General features: G+C 40.0%; 3 protein-coding genes across 13 annotated transcripts in view; 2 read left to right on the top strand and 1 right to left on the bottom strand.

Moving 5' to 3' along the window:
* Window positions 1–925, top strand: part of LOC120412632 (uncharacterized) — a 106381-nt gene extending 105456 nt beyond the window's left edge. For all 9 annotated transcript variants that reach the window (XM_052709678.1, XM_052709675.1, XM_052709677.1 and 6 more), the window contains one exon: window positions 58–925. In XM_052709678.1, the coding sequence (XP_052565638.1) occupies window positions 58–411 (354 nt within the window). In that variant the 3' untranslated portion in view covers window positions 412–925. The remainder of the gene's footprint in view (window positions 1–57) is intronic.
* A 7647-nt stretch (window positions 926–8572) lies between these two features.
* LOC120412634 (triokinase/FMN cyclase-like) lies at window positions 8573–10383 on the top strand. Its single transcript, XM_039573189.2, has one exon. The coding sequence runs from the start codon at window positions 8602–8604 to the stop codon at window positions 10363–10365; it is 1764 nt and encodes a 587-aa protein (XP_039429123.1). The 5' UTR covers window positions 8573–8601; the 3' UTR covers window positions 10366–10383.
* Window positions 10384–12402: 2019 nt separating this feature from the next.
* Window positions 12403–21130, bottom strand: part of LOC120412569 (ubiquitin carboxyl-terminal hydrolase 47) — a 32880-nt gene continuing 24152 nt past the window's right edge. For all 3 annotated transcript variants that reach the window (XM_039573080.2, XM_039573081.2, XM_039573082.2), the window contains 11 exons: window positions 18313–19608; window positions 18052–18252; window positions 17826–17993; window positions 17479–17760; window positions 14570–15020; window positions 14100–14506; window positions 13881–14035; window positions 13494–13821; window positions 13298–13427; window positions 13042–13240; window positions 12403–12981 (listed from right to left, as the gene is read on the bottom strand). In XM_039573080.2, the coding sequence (XP_039429014.1) occupies window positions 12831–12981; window positions 13042–13240; window positions 13298–13427; window positions 13494–13821; window positions 13881–14035; window positions 14100–14506; window positions 14570–15020; window positions 17479–17760; window positions 17826–17993; window positions 18052–18252; window positions 18313–19608 (3768 nt within the window). In that variant the 3' untranslated portion in view covers window positions 12403–12830. The remainder of the gene's footprint in view (window positions 12982–13041; window positions 13241–13297; window positions 13428–13493; window positions 13822–13880; window positions 14036–14099; window positions 14507–14569; window positions 15021–17478; window positions 17761–17825; window positions 17994–18051; window positions 18253–18312; window positions 19609–21130) is intronic.

Genomic DNA, 21130 nt, shown 5'->3' with positions numbered 1-21130 from the left:
GTGGTGACGAGGTTCGCTAAACGTCCGTTTTCAACAAAATCATCTTTATCTTCTCAGGGAGGCGACAACGACATCCTCATCATGAACTGTCCGCTGCCGGCGATTCCCACCGGAGGGCCCTCGTCCCATCACAGCGCCAGCCAGGGCGGGGCTAGTGGCAGTAGCAGCGCGTACTACTCCGGCCTGCTCAACAGCGGTCCGCACGGCTTGAGGGGACATGGCGGTGGCGACGACGACGACGAGGACGAGCGGCCGTACGAGATCGTCGACCTCAAGGAGATGTCCTCGCCGCACAAGAGTGGCCACAACGTGCAGAGTCATTTCCTGAACGAAACCAACAATCTGCTGACCATCGAGAAGCACTCCGAGGGCCTGCCGGAGGGGACCATTTCGGCGTCGGATTATGTTTGAAGCAATTGAGTTTTTCAATGTGTATAGAGTTGCGCGCGCAGCATAATCAGTTCAAATGTTCGTTTTAAGCTAGACTTTTGTGTATAGTTTCCCCTTGTTCTACGTAGCTCAGTGTGTACTATTTATTTAGCAAGCTTAATTAAGTAAGATTTGTGTACTAACTTATATACAAACAAAACAATACAAACTGTTATCCAAGTCTGAACAACATTCCGTCACACTACCGTAACTGACCCAAGTTTCGTCCCCATTCACGTGTAGCAACACTAGAAAGAATGAACAACCCAGTGTGCGTGTGATCCTATGTAGCCTTAGAATCGAGAAGAAAAAAATCATAAACAACAGGAATCAACAGAAACATCAGTACTAGTAGAGAAATTGTATTTTTACATGTTTAAATCGACAGCATTTTGCTATTAGAAACCACAAACAGCGCTCCCCTCTATTTACGAGGGACGCCAAACACAACGAGCTCGAACCATATTGTAAGCAATTTTACAACAATTTTTACAAACAAGACAAAAAAAAAAACAAATATCGAAGTAATTAGAGAACCTTTGTACAACCTAGTCGTAAGTCGTAACTGTTTGTCATCCCCACTCATCAACGTTCAGCCCATCTGTGCGTCGTGTCCCCATGTAGCATTTTAAGAAAAGCCAAATCATCATACTGAATTCGTCAAAAAAGAAAGAAAAACAACTCAACAAAAAAGAAACCGAAACAGAACAAAAAAAATCGCAAGCAATTTTCGCGTATTGTTTAGGACTGAAACATTAAATCCAGCCAAACTGAGCGCTCACGAGGGTGTGGCTCTCTAGGTGAGATGTTTTCAATAAAATTGAGCAAGAGCTTTTTGAAAGCAATATTTAAAAAAAATCTGCACGCCATCGCTAGCTTTTTGCAATCCGAAATTATCCTTTAATAATACAAATTTGATCAACTTTTGCTCTTCGAAAAAAAATACTTTTTCAATTCTGTATTTTATTGTTTCGAAATGCGTTACATTTGAATTTCACCTACAGATTCTGTAAAATGTGATCCGATCTCAGAATCTTCTCTTGGATAAACACAACGCAGTAGGGCCGCATCAATTTTTGTCACTAAAAGTAGAATTTCCAAAATATAACAGTTCCATATGAAAAAAAGCACAAACCAAGACAAAAATGCTCGGATCGGATCTATCGTTATCGTAAATTCGATAATTCTATAGGCGATAATCTTATCGCTGATAATGGACGATAACTCATTTTTAAAATCTTTCTAAAATCGACTTAATTCAACAATATCATTTTTAATTTTTAACGCATTCACTAAGAATATATTTTTCTTGATATTTTTTGAAAATCAAGTAAGTTTCAAAGTAAAATATGGACTCAAAATTGTTCACAAAATACCATATTTTTTCGAAAGTACTCAAATTTTCAAAATATGCAATATGGGTATCCAATTTTCAATAATTGCAAATAATATCAAACGAAGCGAAATTTTGTATGCCTTTTTTGCTTTATTAGAGTTTTTTTTTACTAAAATTTTTACATTTTTTAAAGTTTTTGTCGCACCGGTCTGGTCGGGGCCGAGGGGGGGGGGAGCAATAATAAGGCATATTCTCAACATTTGCATGGAAAAAGTGTTTTAAAATGCATTATACACTAGTTCAGTTGTTTTGCAATCATTAGTTTTCAAAAAATGGAAGATTTTATGAAAATAAAAAAAAACGAAAAAAAAACATTTGCCATAATAAACATCGAAAGTTTTCAAAAATTCCAAAGATTTTTAAATCAACCCGAACATGCTAAAAATAATTCTAAACGCAAGGGAATTCATTTTAAAATTATTTCAGCTGATTGCAGTTCAACTTCCATTGAAATTTTGCAGTTTCTCGAAAAAAATATTTGTTTGCCTCCTGATTTGACGGGCCAACGGGGGGTGTGACACTTTAATTAAAATTTGTGCCAGCTTTACCGTATATTTTCAAAAAAAATTCAAATTTGCATATTTTGAAAATTTGAGTATTTTTGAAAAAATACGGTAGTTTGTGTAAATTTGAGTATTAAAAAAAACAGTAATGAATTGAAAAAGCAAATACGGTACTTTGTGAACAATTTTGAGTACTTTTAAACTTACTACATTTTCAAAAAAATATATTCTTTTTGAAAGCATTGAAAATTTAACATGATAACTATGGTTGAATTAATCGATTTTAGAAAGATTTTAAAAATGCGTTACCGTCCATTATCGGCGAAAAGATTATCGAAAATAGCGATAACGATAGATTTTCGTTAATTTTATCGATTAACAACCTTGATATTTGTGTCGTAAAATGAGGTTCAAAAAATAGATAAATCCTTATTTTTTCAAATATTCATAAAAAAAGATAAGCATATAAAAATAAAAAAAATAAACCTTCATTTTGAAAAAAAAAATATAAAATCATTTTACAAATGATCAACGGGCCATTTAACATTATCATTCAAAATGGGTCCGCGGGCCACAAAAAATCACCTCGCGGGCCTCGTCGGGCCAAACTTTGGTCAACACTGGACTTGAGCATCCAATTTCCGGGATTACAAAAATCCCGGGAAATGGGGAATTTTCAACCAATTTTCCTGGAAACCTCTCATGTGTGCTAAGGGGCCCGGGTTCGAATCCCACCCATCTCCTCTGGGTGTTCTGTGTTTGTCCCGTTTAGTTAGTAAATTAAGTCCGAAAAGACGGTGTGATTGTCTATAAACTGTAATAGTTTATTTTCATTAAACAAGATCTATTTTCAGTTTGGAATGCGTCAGTAATTAATATTACCAGAAATAAATCTTGCCATGAAATTTTATAATTTCTTATTAATTCAATATTAACAGTAAATTGAATTGCATAAAATTCTACCAAGTTTTTTCAGTTTTTTAATTTTTTTATTGGTTCCTTAAGGGGTTACATACATGTAAATCGGCAAAAAATGTCTGAGATTGGTATAAGCACACACTTATACTTTTTTTAATCTGGTTTTTAGGGCATAAAAATATACATTTTCATCTATTAACAAAACAAATTTTAACATATTTGGTTGTAGAATTGCCGAGATACAGCTATTTTAAGTTAGCAGTTTTGAAAAACGGGTGCCACGATATCTCAATACAGCGATTTGGTCAACGGCTAAAAAATGTTGATGAAGACTCGTTAAACAAGTCCCGTGTGCATAACGAAGGCCGATTTTCAAAAAGTTTATTTAAGAAAAAGATAATTTTTTTTTTGATTTTCATATAAAAAATTGTATGTTTTTGATTTTTTTTATTATTGCTTATTGCGAGATAAAATCACGTTTCTCCATCGCTGTGATTGACAGGAGATTATTGCCGCCTAACTACCGCAGTGTAAAAAGCAGCAAGTTGAACTGAAATTCTGCATTGATTTGGCTGTCAACTTGGTTTGTTTTGAATATTTTCCAAAAAGTCAGCTGAAAACTCAAGGCAACCTTTGACAACTGCCAGAAATTTGTTCTGCGGTTGTCATGCGGCTGTCATGCGACCATTATCTTGCGGTCGTATCACCGCGCGTGAATTCTAATTATTAACGCCCGCAATAATATATGTATTTATATTTAAAAAAAAACATTTTTTTTAATTTTTTTAAAAAAGCAAAATTTTACAATCGGCTTTCGACATGCACACTGGATATGCCTTGAGAGTCTGTACCCAAAGTTTCAGCCAATTTGGTCCATCCCATCTCGAGGTATCGTGGCACCCGAAAATCAACTAGATGTTTAGAGTAAAACGCTCACAAAGTTTGACAGTTAGCTTTGCGCATGGATTTTTTTTTAGCTTAAATCGTCTCTTTCTCAGTTTAATCATGAAATATCTTCATGAAACTGTCAGGAGTGATTTTACTAAAACTGTTTTTTGAAAAGTGGTCTAAACTTCAAAATTTTTAAAAACAGATAGTGAGAATCGATTCCCCAGACAATTTTACATTAAAGTCTCCGTATTGACCATTGTCCAATGTCCAATCCTTGTGAAGAAACAGCGGTTTTAAAAATAAAAATGGTGGAAAAATAGGTTTTTAGGTGGTTTTTGGCGAATTCTATATGACAGACTTGTCATACTTGAGCTCGTCCAATTTCCCATAAGTTTGCCTTTGAGCAATTCCATGTCAAATAGGGAATCGGTTGTACCCGACCCTCTCCGATTTCAATGAAACTTTGTAGACATGTTATCCTAGGCATATGAAAGCCATTTTTGTGTATATGGAGCCAGTTACACTCGATAATGACATTTGAGAAGGGCGTAAGTGTTTTCAATATTTTTGTATTTCGTAATTTAAATATTGCTGTATCTCGAAGCCGTTGCATCGTTTCAAAAAGTGGACAAAGACAAACATGTTGGAAATTTGACGGGCTTTCCGAAAAAAAAACACTGAAAGAAAAAAACACTCCACTTTTATGAGATTTTTTGATTTTTAAGTTTAAAAGTCAAATTTGAAGGTTAGCCCACGATTTTTTTTCGTTCAAAATTTTTGTAAAAATAGTCTAAGATGTTACAAAAAGACTCACGAAAAATTCAGGATGGAGCAACTCACCTAAAAAAATACAAAAATCATTTACTGAAACTGTTTTTTTGAAAAGTGCTCTAAACGTCAAAATTTTTAAAAACCGAATACGGGAATCGATTCTCCAGACAATTTTACATAAAAGTTTCGATATTGACCATTGTCTTAAGTCCAATCCTTGTGAAGTTACAGCGGATTTAAAAATAAAAATGTTGAAAAAATAGGTTTTATGATGGTTTTTGGCAATTTCTATATGACAGACTTGATTTTTCAGTCTCGAAAATATTTTTACCGAAAAGCTCGTCCAATTTCCCATAAGTTTATCTTTGACCACATTTCAATTGGATGTATGGGCTTACAGATATAAGCTAATTACATTGCTCATAACTCAAAACATAATATTTTTTCAGTGTAGTATAGTAACCTGGATTGTAAATTAGCTTATATCTGTAAGCTCATACATCCAATTGAAATGTGGTCAAAGACAAACTTATGGGAAATTGGACGAGCTTTTATGTAAAAATATTTTCGAGACTGAAAAATCAAGTCTGTCATATAGAAATTGCCAAAAACCATCAAAAAACCTATTTTTTCAACATTTTTATTTTTAAAACCGCTGTAACTTCACAAGGATTGGACTTAGGACAATGGTCAATATGGAGACTTTTATGTAAAATTGTCTGGAGAATCGATTCCCGTATTCGGTTTTTGAAAATTTTGACGTTTAAAGCACTTTTCAAAAAAAAAGTTTAAGTAAATGATTTTTGTATTTTTTTAGGTGAGTTGCTCCATCCTGCATTTTTCGTGAGTCTTTTTGTAACATCTTAGGCTATTTTTACAAAAATTTTGAACGAAAAAAAATCGTGGGCTCACCTTCAAATTTGACTTTTAAACTTAAAAATCAAAAAATCTCATAAAAGTGGAGTGTTTTTTTCTTTCAGTGTATTTTTTCGGAAAGCCCGTCAAATTTCCTACAAGTTTGTCTTTGACCACTTTTTGATACGATGCAACGGCTTCGAGATACAGCAATATTTAAATTACGAAATACAAAAATATTGAAAACACTTACGCCCTTCTCAAATGTCATTATCGAGTGTAACTGGCTCCATATACACAAAAATGGCTTATATATGCCTAGGATAACATGTCTACAAAGTTTCATTGAAATCGGTGAGAGTCGAGAAAAAAGGTACCTAAAAAATTCCTGTTTTGGGCTGGAATTGCTCCTTTGACAGCGTTTCAATTGGATGTATGGGCTTACAGATATAAGCTTTATAACATTGCACATAACTGAAAATAGAATATTTTTTCAGAGTGGTAAAAACCTGGATAGTAAATAAGCTTACGTAAATATTAAAAGGAGTCAAATTGAAAAGCTATTAAAGGCAAACTTATGGGAAATTGGACGAGCTTTCTGGTAAAACTATTTACGAGACTAAGAAATCAAGTCTGTCATATAGAAATTGACAAAACCACCAAAAAACCTATGTTTTCAACATTTTTATTTTTAAACCCGCTGTAACTTCACAACGATTGGACATAAGACAATGGTCAATATGGAGACTTTTATGTAAAATTGTCTGGGGAATCGATTCCCACTATCGGTTTTTGAAAATTTTGACGTTTAGACCACTTTAAAAAAACAGTTTTAGTAAATGATTTTTTGTATTTTTTTAGGAGAGACATACTATCCTGCATTTTTCGTGAGTCTTTTGTAACATTTTAGGCTATTTTCACAAAAAATTTGAACGAAAAAAAATCGTGACGTCACCTTAAAATTCAACTTTTAAACTTAAAAATTGAAAAATCTCGTAAAAGTGGAGTGTATTTTTCTTTTAGTGTATTTTTTTTTTTCGAAAAAACCCATCAAATTTCCTACAAGTTTGTCTCTGGCCACTTTTTGATACGATGGAACGGCTTCGAGATACAGTAATTACAAAATACAAAAATATTTAAATAACTTACGCCCTTCTCAAATTTCATCATCGAGTGCAACGGACTCCATGTACACACTCAAAATAATCCACACGTTGATGCTACCTGAAAAATCACGTAACCCCGATTTTCCCCTCGCTAGGCTCGTTTTACGTGACACACGTACAAATAATGTGAAAGTGTTCTGAAAAAAAAAGGTTTTCACGTTGAAGTTACGTGAAAAATCTTATAGTATTTTTCCACTAGGTTTTTTCATGTAGCTTTTATGTGTTTTGAAATGTAACTTCAACGCACCTTTTTTCTCGATAGATCGAGTTCGCCAAATTTCTACGTGACTATTTTAGTATGAAAATTTACGGCGCACAGTGAAGACCTGCTGCCGAACTGTGCTCAAAAAATTTCTTTAAAAATGTAAAAGTTGGTAAGCAGGAAGAAACCATTAAAACTTAATATAAGTTTTAATGGTTTCTTCCTGCTTATTTGACTTTTTTTTATTTCAGAGACCGGTCTCTGGCAGACGCATTTCTTTTCCCTGTGGCCTCTGGAATGGTGGCCGCTGCCAACATTGGCTGTATCCCGAAGGACCGCTAGAAGGCGATCCCGGTTTCTTCGGTCGGAATGGTTATCAAGACCGGTGCAACTGTGGTGACGCCACCAGAAATGTCACGGACGTGGTCATCGCCGAGTGTGTTCTGGAGAAGTGCTAGTACCCGTTCCAGATCATGGGGCTGGTGTCCAACTTTGATCCAATCGTCTACACCGGGTGCTCTGCGGTCACCCTCATGCCGGCCATGACAGGAGCAGCAGCTAATCGTGGTCGGTGGACAAGGCAAGGGACTCGACTAATCGTTGATCCTCGGTCAAGCTCATCATCGGGGCAATTATTAACAATTGTTGGGAAGAACAAGAAGTATTGTGCGTTGCAACGGATTAGACCGCTCAGAAGAAAATTATTGATTGATAAATAAAATAGGTTATAAAAACTGAACTCAATTTCTACTTATTAATATTTAAAAAAAAGAATGAAATCTTGACTTTTTTTTGATAAGGTCCTATAAACAAATGTAAACATTGAGTGTATCCCTTTCACACCTTATGTCAAAGTCCATCGGAGTAAGCGGGATACACTCAATGTTTACATTTGTTTATAGGACCTTATCAAAAAAAAATCAAGAAATAATCTCTTAAAACTAAAAAAAAACATAACTTTTACTACAACAAACATATAGAAATCATCGATTGATTCATTTAGCTTTTACGTGTGAAACACGTAGAATCAACGTGAAATGATCTGGCCAAGCAAATTTCATTTCTACTAGCGTCACCTCATAGAAGTAACGTGAAAACTCTAGTGGAAAAATATCACATAGCTTTTCACGTAACTTCAACGTGGATATTTTTTTGAGTGCACAAAAATGGCTTATAAAGGCCTAGGATAACATGTCTAAAAAGTTTCATTGAAATCGGAGAGGGTCTGGTACAAAAGCACCAGAAAAATTCCTGATTTGAGCTGGAATTTCTCAAAAATGTTTTGAAATCCTACCGATGTCACCCTAGTTGTGCTTTTGAATACCAAACATCCCCAGCCTGGCAAACAAATAAATGACTATTTTAATAAAAGTTCATCGAGCACAAAACAAAACTACTGATAAGCCAAACTGCATCTTTCAAACTGCCCACCGTTATCAACCGAAGCTGCTCGCTCCGCAGTCCTCCGCTATGAACTCAAACGTTAACATCGCACTGTCCGGATTCATCCGGGCCAACAACGGACTCAGGTTGATCCAGGACCGAAACTGCATCGTGCGCAACACTCGCAGCGGAAGCACTTCCACGACTGGGGTGAAGCTGATTTCCGGTGGCGGCAGTGGCCATGAACCGGCTCACATTGGCTACGTTGGCCGCGGGATGCTGCACGGTGCCGTTTGTGGGGACGTTTTCGCGGCGCCATCTGCGACGGCCATCCTGGACTGCTTGCGGACGGTGGCCACCGATCCCGGCGGGGACAGTGTGCTGTTCGTGGTGAACAACTACACCGGCGATCGGTTGAACTTTGGGCTGGCGATGGAGCGGGCTCGATCGTTGTACGGATATTGTCGGGTTCGGATGCTGCTGAACGATGACGACTGCTCGATTGAGGATTCGATGGTTGCGCGGTCCGTTGGGAAACGTGGACTAGCGGGAAAGGTGCTGTTGATCAAGATTTTGGGCGCGATGGCCGAGTTGGGATTTTCGTTGGATGAGTTGTACGAGTACGGGGAAGGGCTGTTGCGGAAAGGCCACATGGCGACGTTTGGGTTCACCTTTGAGATGACGGACGGAGATAAGCTGCGAAATGTTGAGCTAGGTAAGGGACTTCATGGTGAGCCGGGAGTGTACAAGATGGATGAGTGCGATGGATTTGAATCGATTGTTTGGTTTATGATGGAGAGAATGGTCAAGAAAATGCCAGAATTTGCAGAGGTTGTAGTGCTGGTTAACAACCTTGGAGGAACATCGGAAATTGTCGTTGGAGTTTTCCTGGATGTTTTGACTAAATTGTTGGAAACGCGCTACCGAATTCGGCGGATCTACTGCGGAACTTACTTTTCGTCCCTAAGCCAGGTCGGGTTGTCAGTCACCTTGCTGAACCTCGCTTATAATGACCAGCTGCTTGTATATCTAGATCACGAGGTTCAAGTAGCTTCAAAACTGTTTGGAAGTGGTCAATCGTTTCATCTTGAACCTTCCGATAGAGTCAAGTTCGATACCATCGTCGAGGTAGAAACTCGCCCAAATCCCGACCTGTTCAAAATTAAACTTCAAGAATCCAGCACTTCCCTCGTAAACAACACCCTCCACCACATCGCCCAAGTGCTGCAAACCAGTCGCGACCTCTTGAACGCCTTCGATCGCGAATGTGGCGACGGAGACACCGGCAATACCATCGCCAACGGTGCCACCGCTTTGCTAGCTGCCCTAGCGACCGCCAGCATTGACCTTCTCCATCCGGCCAAAATGCTCCAAGACATCAGCACGATCCTGCAGCTCAGCATCGGTGGCACCTCCGGGGCCATCTACAGTCTATTCTTCCAGGCAGCTTCCAAAGCCTTTCAAACGTCAACCACTAACCGTTTCGCCGCCGTAACTCTCAACCACTGGTTAACGGCCCTCGCCGCCGGAAACGATGCCATCGTGCAGTACGCCCTCACGGAACTGGGCGACCGGACCATGCTGGATGCGCTGAGGCAGGGTGAGTTTCGGCTGAGGACCGCCGTCCAGCAGGGCCTCCCGACGATGGATTGCGTGGAGATATTTGCCGCGGCTTGCGGGGAAGCGGCCAAGGTCACGCAACAGATGAGGCCACGCTCGGGCAGGGCGACGTACTCGGCTAGTGCGGGGGACGGTGGTGCGGACTATCGGTATCCGGATCCGGGCGCGCATGCGGTGTCGATTTGGGCGCGCTCGTTGTTTGAGGCGTTTACGATATTTTTCAATAAATAATTTAACGGTTCTATATGAGTTGGTTTGTATTTCAATTTTCTATTTAAATAATGTATCGAAATCCTGTCTGACAAATTACACCGACCTAGCTACATGTTGCAAAAACTAAATTTTCACCACGAGCAGTACATCCAGGCTCTGCCAAGTTGGATAAATACGACGAGTGCTGAGAAAATCGAGTATTGCAACGAATTCCATACAACATTTTTTGTGTAATTCTGAAAAATAATTAAAAACCAAATAGTTAGGGGATATTGAGGATATTGGGATATCGATTTCCTCGCCATCCGCAATGACTTTTTCTTACTCAAAATTTTCTGGGTTTTCTTTTGCTCTCACCACCATCTGTCTCTTAATGTCCTTGTGAGGGGAGCATCGATCCATCCGCATTGACATATATAGGGTTTTTTTTTTTTGTTTTTTTTTTAAGGGTCCTATAAGCTATTGTATTTCATATGTTTATAGAACCGAATCAAAAAAAATCTAGACATTATTTATCTTTTCATTTTTCTTCTTGTCTTTCTCTATAACTGCATTGTTTTTTCCCCCACTTACTACCAGTCTTTGTGAGGGGATACTGAGCTCTATTTGCTTTCCATCCGCATTGACCTTTTCTCATCTATGATTTTGCCTTTAATAAATAGTTAGATTAAAAGCCGGGTATTGGTAAGGGAGCATCAGAGGAGCATACTGTAATGGCGGAGACTGAATGTGGATAGTGGAAAGCCAAAACATTGGGGGTGACATTGGGTCAAAGTGATTTTTACGGATTGTACCATTTCTTAGGTTCTTCTCAATGAAACTAAATTCTGTTAAGGTCGTAGATGGTGTCATTCACTCTTAGGGCAATGACTGTCAATGATGGTTCTGAATTAAAACCTCTCGAAAAAAACAACTTTTTTAATATTTTGTTAGAATTGTTCGAAAAGTACCCAAATGTTTGAAAATCTCTACTCCAAACATTGTAGCATGCCAATACGATTCCCTCGAACAAGAAACACTGTTGGATGACTTGTTTTGACTCTATCTTTGTATTTGAGCATCATTTTAGTAGATTTGGTCAATTTACAAACGATTTGCATTTATGGTAAAGTTTATCAATTTCCACCATATTTAAGAAAAAAAAAATGTAAGTAAACTATCTAAGAACAATTCCACAGTAAAAAAATTGTCGATGTTACTTAAATTGTTTTTGTTATTAAGAAATTACGAAAGGTGTATCGTTCTTTGGCCCATAGTCACCCCACTGACGATATGTTGAGTTGTAGAGCCACGGAAATGCGTCGTTTGGTTCTGGCTGCAATTCACGCACTTGACGTGTGAGTTGTGATTGCATTTCGGAGAGCCGGAGCCAAATTTTAAACAAAGATCCGAAATATTTTCGACTCGCTGCGAAATAGGGAGTGTGTGATATTTCAAACTTTGAAGAGCAAAAGATTGTTCAAACTTTTTTTTTTGCTTTGCTTTCCACAGCATTTCTTGGTAGATTTATTCCTCATTTTGCTTGCACTTGCGCTTGCGCATTCCGCAAACCATAGTTATAATGATGATGGTGTGGTGTGTGGTGTAATAATGATAATAATCATATTAAACTATCAATGATACACTATTCATCGCCGTCGAACGTGTCGAAACCAAACGAAAATGAAGATGAACAACCACAATACCAAGTGTATGTGTGTGTGTGTGGGTGTGCATTGCAACCGACACACTCACTTTTATACTGCCGTTTTGTGACTTATGCGACTTATGAGTGGGGTGAAAATATAGAATTAAAAATAGAAGATTATGTATACTGTAAACGAATGCAATACTATGTTATAAATAATTGCTGATAGGCCTTATATTATGCTCGCGCTTGCGTTCTACAAATTCTCTTCTGTTCGTCGCGTTTGCCGGTCGTTCTGTTCCGGGTTACTTTTTTCAACTATTTAAATGTCCATTTTTTTTTTGGAGGGTAGGGGGAAATCATATTGTCTATTTTTTTTATGGAGAAAGGGAAGGAAGAAAAACAGGTTTGAGGGGAGGGGAAGGGGGTGCAACCTTACAACCAACATGTATGATATTTTCTTCTTAAACAAAGAGATAACAAAACGGAAAACATACGCGCGAGACCAACCAGAACCGAATCAAAAAACCAAATTACGGAAACCGGTTCCAGTCGTCGAGTGATCTCGGTAACGTCCGACAAGTATCTGGAACCATAACTCTCTGTCAGTCTCATTCACTCGTTCCCCGTCACATCGTCTATACACAAGTTTGACGCACATTTACACGCATACACACTCACACGTTCAAACTTACAAGTTGCTGCTGCTGCAAACAAGCGCGCTGCTTCTCCTCTACATTTGCTGCTGCTCTTACTGGCTCAGGCTTCGGTATAATCACATGCAACACTTTCTTCGCTTGGCACCGCCGGAAGTGGCCGCCGTCATCGTAGTCGTCATCGTCGCCACCAGCTGTAATCAGTCGTCGGCCTTCTTGGGCGAGGCGTCCACGTAGATCTTGAGGGCGCGCTCCTTGCGCGGGGAGTACGTCGAGCTGGCGCGGGTGTCCTTTTTGGTGAGCTCCTTGCGCTCTTCCGGAGTCAGCTCCAGCAGCGGTTCCGTTTTGTCACTGAAAATGGCGGAGAGTTGTAGATTAGTTCAAGCTCTAAGGGTGGTGGCGGGGACTCACCGGTAGTAGACCATGTTGCCGTCCTGGAAGTTGTTGCTGCAGGTGTAGTCGTCGGATCGCGCCGGCATCGACGTCCACTGCAGGCCGGTGTGGATCGTCAGCAAGGACACCGAATCGCGCAGCTGCAGCTTGACGTACTCGAGGTTCTCCTCGGGGATGCCGCTCAGCTGGGACAGCAGGTTCTTCAGTTCGCACTTGTCTGGAAGGTTAAGCGTGGAGTCAGCTTCTGGTAGAGGGAGAATCTTTGAAATCTTACTTGGAAACAGGATCTCCTGGACCTTTCCGAGCTTCATCTCGGCCGGTTGCCATCGTCGGACGAGCAGAACCACGTCGTTGTAGTGCGTTGGGGTCACCATGCCCAGATCTTCGCACTCTTGAAGGATCAGCTGAAAGAAAGCAAACACGTTTTGAGTTGCTGACACCGTTCAAACCTCCGCCGTAAGGCTACTCACATCGGAATTGCTCGTCAGCTTGACCGTTTCGTCCCCGATGTGCATGTCATCCGTGTAGACCTTGGAGATGCTCTTCCAGCACTTCTTGCGCAATCGGCAGCTATCGAAGGGCGGCGCACCCTTGTGGTTGGCGAGCGTCGCCAGGTGGGCCAATATGTCACGCTTGACCTGGCCAACCTGCTGCCCGTTGCGCACGATCCAGGAGCACAGGAAGGGCAGCTTCTCCGACTCGTCCGTCATCTGCTCCACGTTCAGGTAGTACAGGCTGACCTTGTACTCGCCCTTGCGCAACACCCGGCCCAGTTCGATCGTCAGGCGGTCACCGTCCCTGTAACAACATTAATTCGAGGTTAGAAATAAGCTTCTTCAATAGCCGTCTCAACCTACTTGTACGAGTTCAGTTCCTCCTTCAGGATCGTCACCTCCTGCTGACTTCCAGAGCCGGAGTTCTTGATCAGCTTGAAATACTCCATCGGCACGTGCAGATACGATTGCAGTCGGTACTTCAGATAGCCATGGCTGGCCCGCTTATCGATCAGAACCTACCCCACAGAATCAAATGTGTCAATTTTCTATACAGTATCAAAAGTATCGTAGCCAACTCACCCGAATGACCTTCTCGCCGTCGCTACTGCTGCTGCTGTCGTCCTCGGCGCCCGAGTCCCCGTTCGGGTTGTGGTACTCGACCGGCGTCACCTTGAAGTAGTAATCGTTGTTTCTCCACTCGGCCAGGTACGTCTCCTCCTCGTCGTCCTCGTCGACGAAGCCACCGGCGCCACCACCGTTGGTCGCCCCGCCATTGCTGAACCCGTTGGTCGGGTGCGCATCGCCATTCGTCGCCGCCGCTGCCGTGTGCAGATCGTCCTCCACCAGCGTCCGATCGTTGTCGCTAAGGCTGCTGTCCTCGCTGTTGCTGTCGTTGCCCGCCATCTGGACGTCCGGCGTGGAAGTCGCCGTCGTCGTCGGGATCGTCTTTGGAACGTACCGGGGAATCGACAGATTCTTGAGGGATTCTAGAATGCCAGACAACTTCAACTACTAAACCTCTCCCCCAAACCAAGCTTTTCAACCCTTACCAGGATCCATATTCGGCAGCACAAAGTACATCCCAATGATGTGATCGAGCCGCGAGACGAACGCCTTAAACTTGCCCCCAAAGTCCGCATCTTCCGCGCAATTGTTCACCGTCACAAACACCTTGCAGTACTGGATGAAGCCGGCGTCGCGCAGCGTAGCGTCATTATCCCCCAAAATCTTGCTGACCTCCTTGTACTCGTTCACCGCCAGCATCAGCGACTTGGGGTTCAGCTGCAGCTTGCGCCCCACAATCATCTTGTAGTCTAGCACGGTTTGGGTTTTGCTTGCGCGGATCGAGATCGGGCCGTCCACGTCGCGGGTGGCCATGTCGATGCGGTACACCTTGGTCATGACGCCCTCCGGCAGGTACGGCTCGAACACTTCGTGCTCCTCGCGCGTTTCCAGCAGGACCTCGCTACACTTTTCCAGCGATCGCATGACTTCGTCAATCTGCGTGATTTTGAATTAATAAATAATGGAGTATGTTACAGATTTGACGATGCCTTCCGAGCAACGGTGTTAGGAAGAGGGCTTGAAAAAATCGATACTTGTAGTATCTTTTAGTAACTTATTGTTATGAGTTACTATAATTCAAGTATTCATTATCCAAAAAATTATCGCTTAAAATTGCCGAATTTCAAATAAAAAAAAAATGAAGCGTCGATTTTTTAATTTTCATATTTTAGAATTCATAAATAGGTATTTAAGTTTTTTGGATTAAAATTTATACGATTTTTTAATAGTATTTTTTTTATTTAATTTTTTTAACTTTTCAATTCCCAAATAAAAAAATAGATTTTGGATTTCTTTTTTTAATTTTAAGATTTTTAAATTTCGGGTTTTCTGCAATACTAATTATTATTTTTTTTTTATTTTTTTTTTTATTTAAAATCGTAGTTCTTTTATAATTTTATTTTTTTAATGTTTGATTTGTTTTGATTATCCAATGTTCAGATTTTTTTTTTAATTTAAAGCCTCAAACTTTCAAATCTCGGATTTTTAATGTCTTATTTTTTTTAATTTTTTTCATCAACATGGTATTTCACGCTAATTTCCAACAACACGTCGCTTAAGATTGCCGAATTTCTGAATTTCAAATTAAAAAAACTGAACCGTCCATTTTGAAATTCCTGTATATAAGTTTTTTGGATTTAAATTTAAATGATTTGTAAACAACATATTTTAAGTTAATTTTTTTTTACTTTTTCCCATTCCCAAATAAAAAAACCAATGTCCAAAGTGTAGATTTTTTAATTTAAAAAAATCGTAATTCTTTTGTAGAATTTATAAATGATGTTATTTTTAAAATGTTTGATTTGTTTTGATTTTCCAATGTACAGATTTTTAAAAAATTGAAGTCTCAAACTATCAAATCCAGGATTTATGTATTTATTTTTAAATTTTGAAATTCAAATACTATTTGAACTGAGTAGATTTTTTGAATTTTAGAATAGTTTTTTTCTTTTAATTCATGAATTAAAATAAATTTTATTTTATTGACTCAAAAAAATGTTTTTTTTTTCTGCCGAGCGATAAGTTGTTCTGATTCTGCCAAACTCGAAAATCATAACTAAGTGTGAATTGTTTTATTTAAAATTTTGATTTCTTTTTATTAAAAAAATGTTAATTTCCTTAAAATTAGAATTTGGGTTTAAAAAAAATTAAATGCATTTTTTTTATTTGGGTATGTTTAGTTTATTTTTTTCTAATTTAATTATTGTATTATAATTAAACTCAAGAGTTTTCAACATTTGAATTCTCAAATTTCAGATTGAAACATATTTTAATTCAAGAATTTGTGTATTTGTTTATGGTACATATTGTATTTCCTGATTTAAAATTTAGGAAATTTGCAATAATCTTTTTTAAACCAAATTGTACCATATTGTATTGGAATTTTTAAGTTATAGAATTATAGCATTTTTTTATATTTAAATCGTAGATTGTTTTTTTAAGCATTGTTTTAAGATTTCGTAAAAAAAAAAAAATTTTGCATTTTTTTCTTTATTTTTTAATATTTTTCTATATTTTTATTTTTTTTTCGTTAATTTAAAATATTTTTCTTTATTTAAATTTTTCTATATTTTGTTATACTTTTCTATATTTTTTATATTAACTGTATTTTTTTTTAATATTTTTCTGCAATTTCAAATTTCAGCAGTTTCTAAATTTTGGTTTTCAAATGCTGAAATCCTTGAATTGTTATGTTTATTGATTTTTGGAATTTCTTTATGTTTAGTGCTTTTTATTTGGAATATTTAAATTGTAATTTTTTTTACTAAGCAAATTTTTAGAGCAACATATTTTCATTTTTTTCATTTTTGAATTTTATAATTTTCAGAAACAATGCTAAAATGATCATTACTGGAGATTTTCTTTTTTAAAAAAGGCCAAATGAACAAAAATACCCATGAATAAAAAAAAAATGTTTATGAGACCTTTTTAAGAAAAAAAAATCTGATTGTTATACGTTTACTTTATTTTTTTGTAAAATTTGAAAAAATAAATAAATTCAAGGTTTGTTATTTTAACCTAAACAATGTAAATGTCTTACTCACGTCAGTGAATGTTTACATTTAACATGAGTAGGATGGACTTCTTGTTTACAAATCCACATTGGCCCATTTACATTGTTTTGCTTGATTTATTGATTTGTTGAATTTATGATTTTTTTTTCATATGGAATATTTAAATTGACGAGTTTTTAAATTTCGTAAATTTTAAAGGCAATTCTTTATATTTTGAATTTTAAGATTTTTTTTTAAAGATTTGATACATTTGGACAAAACTCATTTAATAACGTGCCTTCTATGCTACGATGTTATTAAAAGTATTATTTGTGCAAACAAAAATAGTTCAAACCGATTCTTTTCGACAAAACAGCAATACACCAACAAACTCAACTCACCCTCTTATCGTCCTCCCCCTCGAAGCTCCGCTCGATCTCCTCGCGGGCGCGATCGTACGCCACCAGGCGGCACCGCTCGATCGGTACGATGCCCTTGACCTGCAGCGTCCGGTACGCTTCCTCCAGCGCCTCCGTCATCGTGCTGTCGTTCAGCAGGTACATCTTGTAGCTCTTGATGGCCCGCGTGCGCGGATTGTCAAAGTACACCTTCAGGTGCAGCGCGTCCGAGTCGATGGGGCTGCGACCGGCCGCGTCCGAGTCGCGGATCTTTCCGACCAGATTCTGCCGCGGAGGGAGAGATAACTGTCAGAAAGAGATTCTTTAAAAAGATTGTTAAGCGAAATTACCTTGATGTGGTCGGGGAACTCCTCCTCCTTGATGGGGTGACTGTTTTTGGACGAATCGATCTGCCGGTACATCAGCATGTACGCGTTCGTGCTTGAGCTGTACGCTCCCGAGTAGTACGTCTTGGAGGATCCCCCTCCAAACGACTTCTGGATGTCTTCCTGGGTAATCTGAACAAATTAAAACATTGGTTAACTAGATTCTACCTGAAAGATTCTTCAAACTCACCGTCGAAACGGTCTGATCGTTGAACGAGAACCACTTGGAGCAGTCAAAGTCCTTGATGTACGCGTAGTAATGGCCACCGCTGGCACTGCCCGAGTGGATCATGATAGCAAACAGCTCGTACACGTACGGACCGGGCGCGTTGAAGTTGCTGACGGAGGGCGAGCCACCATTCAACTCCATGTCAATGCCTTCGTCGTCGTCCTGAAAGGAAACAAGAATCGGTGAGAATCTCCGCATGATTGTAGCTTGAGGACACCTTACCTGCGTCATAAACTGATCGTTTGGTGTGGTCGTCGTGGAAGACACCGAAGTGCCACCGCCCCCGTTCTGGAAGGCCGAGTCCTCCTCCAGGGCGGATCCGCTGTCAGTGGTGCTGCATTCGTCGCACGTCTTCATGAAATTCTCCGCCGTTTCCATCTGAGCGGACTGGCCGTTTGTCACCGTGGTTCCGTTGTGGCCGTTTGTAGTGACCTCGGGCGCAGTGGCTGCTGTCGGCGACTGAGTGGGCACCGCGTTCACAAAGTTGTTCAGGTTCAGCGTTTGCGGGAAGGTAACTTTGTCGTTCAGCTTGATGCGGTGCAAGGTTTGGTAGTCAAAGTCGAACCGCTTCAGGTGCAGCGTCAAGATGTACGGGAACTTGGTGAACTTGAGACCCTTGTGGGCGTCGCACTTTTTGTTGCACGTCTCGCAGTGGTACTGATTGTTGCCGTCTAGGATTTCCGGCTGTACGAACGCTCGCAGCGCGTCCTCAATGTTTTCGTACGCGACGGTACTTCCGAATGGTCGCACCGGCAGCGGAATGTCCAGGAACTTGTCCTCGCGCTGTTTATCCGTGTTACACTCCAGACACTTGACGTAGTCGATCATGCGACCTTCGTACAGCCGGTTGATCAGGTCGGACTGCTTGGTGTGCTTGAACTTTTGCTCCAGCGCGTCGAACATGACGCGGCACAGTTCCTGGATGTCGTGCTGCTGCCAACCCTCGGCCGAATCCCAGCCGAAGCTGCGCGTCAAGTCGGTAGTCTCCACCGCAGATTTAGGCGACGTCTGCAGGTTCACAAACAGTCGCTGCAGCTGGTATGGGATCGATTTGGCTTCGTCCTTACCGTCAAACTCCCACTTGTACAATGCGTTGCGGAACTCCGGCGTCATAAACAGAGCCTGAAGTAAACTGTTCAAATAACAGGTCATAGCCTGGTTCACCAAGCCACGGTAGTTGTTACTGCTTCCCCCGGACGACGAAGGCTGATCACTACCGTTGTAATGCCGCAACCTGGACGTGGTAATGCTCTGGTTTGTACCGTACGCGGCCGCCGAGTACGTCGGGCTGGTTAACGCTGGCAGGGGTGGCGGTGCAGGCATGTTGTAGTTGGCCGACTCGACCGGACTGGCCGACGCCCCTAGCGCCAGATCGTCGTCGGAAGACATCTCCGTTTCGACCGTAATGTTCGCGCTCGAGTAGTCCTCCACGCGGGGAATTATGTGCAGCGTGTTGCGGATGCCAAAGTCGATGCCGACATCGATTAGCTTTTTGTGTTTTTTGTCGTGCAGGGAGATCTAGAAAAGCGAAAGAATTTAGAGAAGAAAAAAATTAGCCACGTTGCAATTGGGGCCAAGCGGCAGTAAATCATTTCCGCACGACCACGGCTAAGGCGGGTGCGGGTGCTAAAATTAGACACCGGCCGGCAGCTGTTGCTGGTCACGGGGGCACCCACAATCAAGAAGCACATTTTTAACCAGTTGTTGTGTATATAGGACGCGATATTTTATAATCATTCGCTTGATGAAAATCTATAGAGCTCCCATTTTTACGTGTCATCTGCTTTTTGACAGACTTCCATATTGATCTCATCTATTGGATCGTCTTTTTGTGGCCATTGTCACCCGTCATTTGGTATACTTGTTCAACTGGTGTGCCAGTTCATCCAATTTGATTTTGGAAGTCAATTATTGTCCGTTTCTTTCAAAGGCGTGTGGCATTTGAGAATGTGCCGTAGACATTGTTGCCAGCGATTTTCTGCACTTTTAGTACCTACAATAAAAATATTCCTGGCAACAATTGCAAGAAATTCTAATTAGTGATAGAAAAAACTATCAATTGATGATTCCTGTACCAAAATATCACAAAGTATAGCGACCGTCACTATAGCTTGTGAGTTCTCTTCTTTTATCTCGTGATTGTCAGCAAAAGCATTCTCTTTCTATCTCTCTATTTATCTTCACAGCAATGAAAGAACCCTGAGCAATTCCAGCTCAAATCAGGAATTTTTCTGTTACTTGTGTACCGGACCATCTCCAATTTCAATAAAACTTGTTAGACATGTTATCCTAGGCCTATATAAACAATTTTTGTGTATATGGAGATAATTGTACTCGAAAATAACATTTCAGAAGGGCGTAAGCCACTATCGGCTTTTCAAAATTTTGACGTTTAGACCACTTTTCAAAAAAAAAAAGTTTCAGTAAATGATTTTTTTTTTTTTAGGAGGGACATACCATCCTGCATTTTTCGTGAGTCTTTTTGTAACATCTCAGGCAGTGCTGAAAATGTCAGGGATCATGACTCGAAAATCGGCGACGCTGACACGAATTTCTGAGTTCCATTCACTGAACCGCAAAACCGTGACATAAACAATCCCGGCGCAGTCGTGAGTGCCCTAGCTCATTGAGCAGCTGCAATGCGAGGCAGTAGTCGACCAACGCTCATTCGACGTTGCACGCACACACATAAAGAAACAAGTATTTACACAAAAAGTTTGTGTTTATGCGTGGAAATGTAATTTTGAATAAAAGTTAAGGTTGTTTTAAGTGTTTAACACAGTCTAGAACCATTCAATTGTTTAAAAATAGTCAAAACTGTGTTTAAAGAGGATTTTACGAGTCAGTCATATGACACGAATTGAGTGAGTGTAGCTCATTTTTTCACGTCTCTCATTCTCCAGCAGCCGACCGGCACAAGTCAGGCGGCAGTGGTTGAATAGACACAGTAGGCTTGCAGTCACATGCTAGCAGTGAACAGTCATTTTGGTTTGCTTCATGTGTACGCTGGGTTGGAAACTTTTTGCAGTCCTGATCTCAG

Source organism: Culex pipiens, chromosome 3, assembly GCF_016801865.2.
Source record: "Culex pipiens pallens isolate TS chromosome 3, TS_CPP_V2, whole genome shotgun sequence".
Taxonomy (NCBI): domain Eukaryota; kingdom Metazoa; phylum Arthropoda; class Insecta; order Diptera; family Culicidae; genus Culex; species Culex pipiens.
Note: the sequence above shows the minus strand (reverse complement) of the source record. Positions and strands in the feature narration are given on the sequence as shown.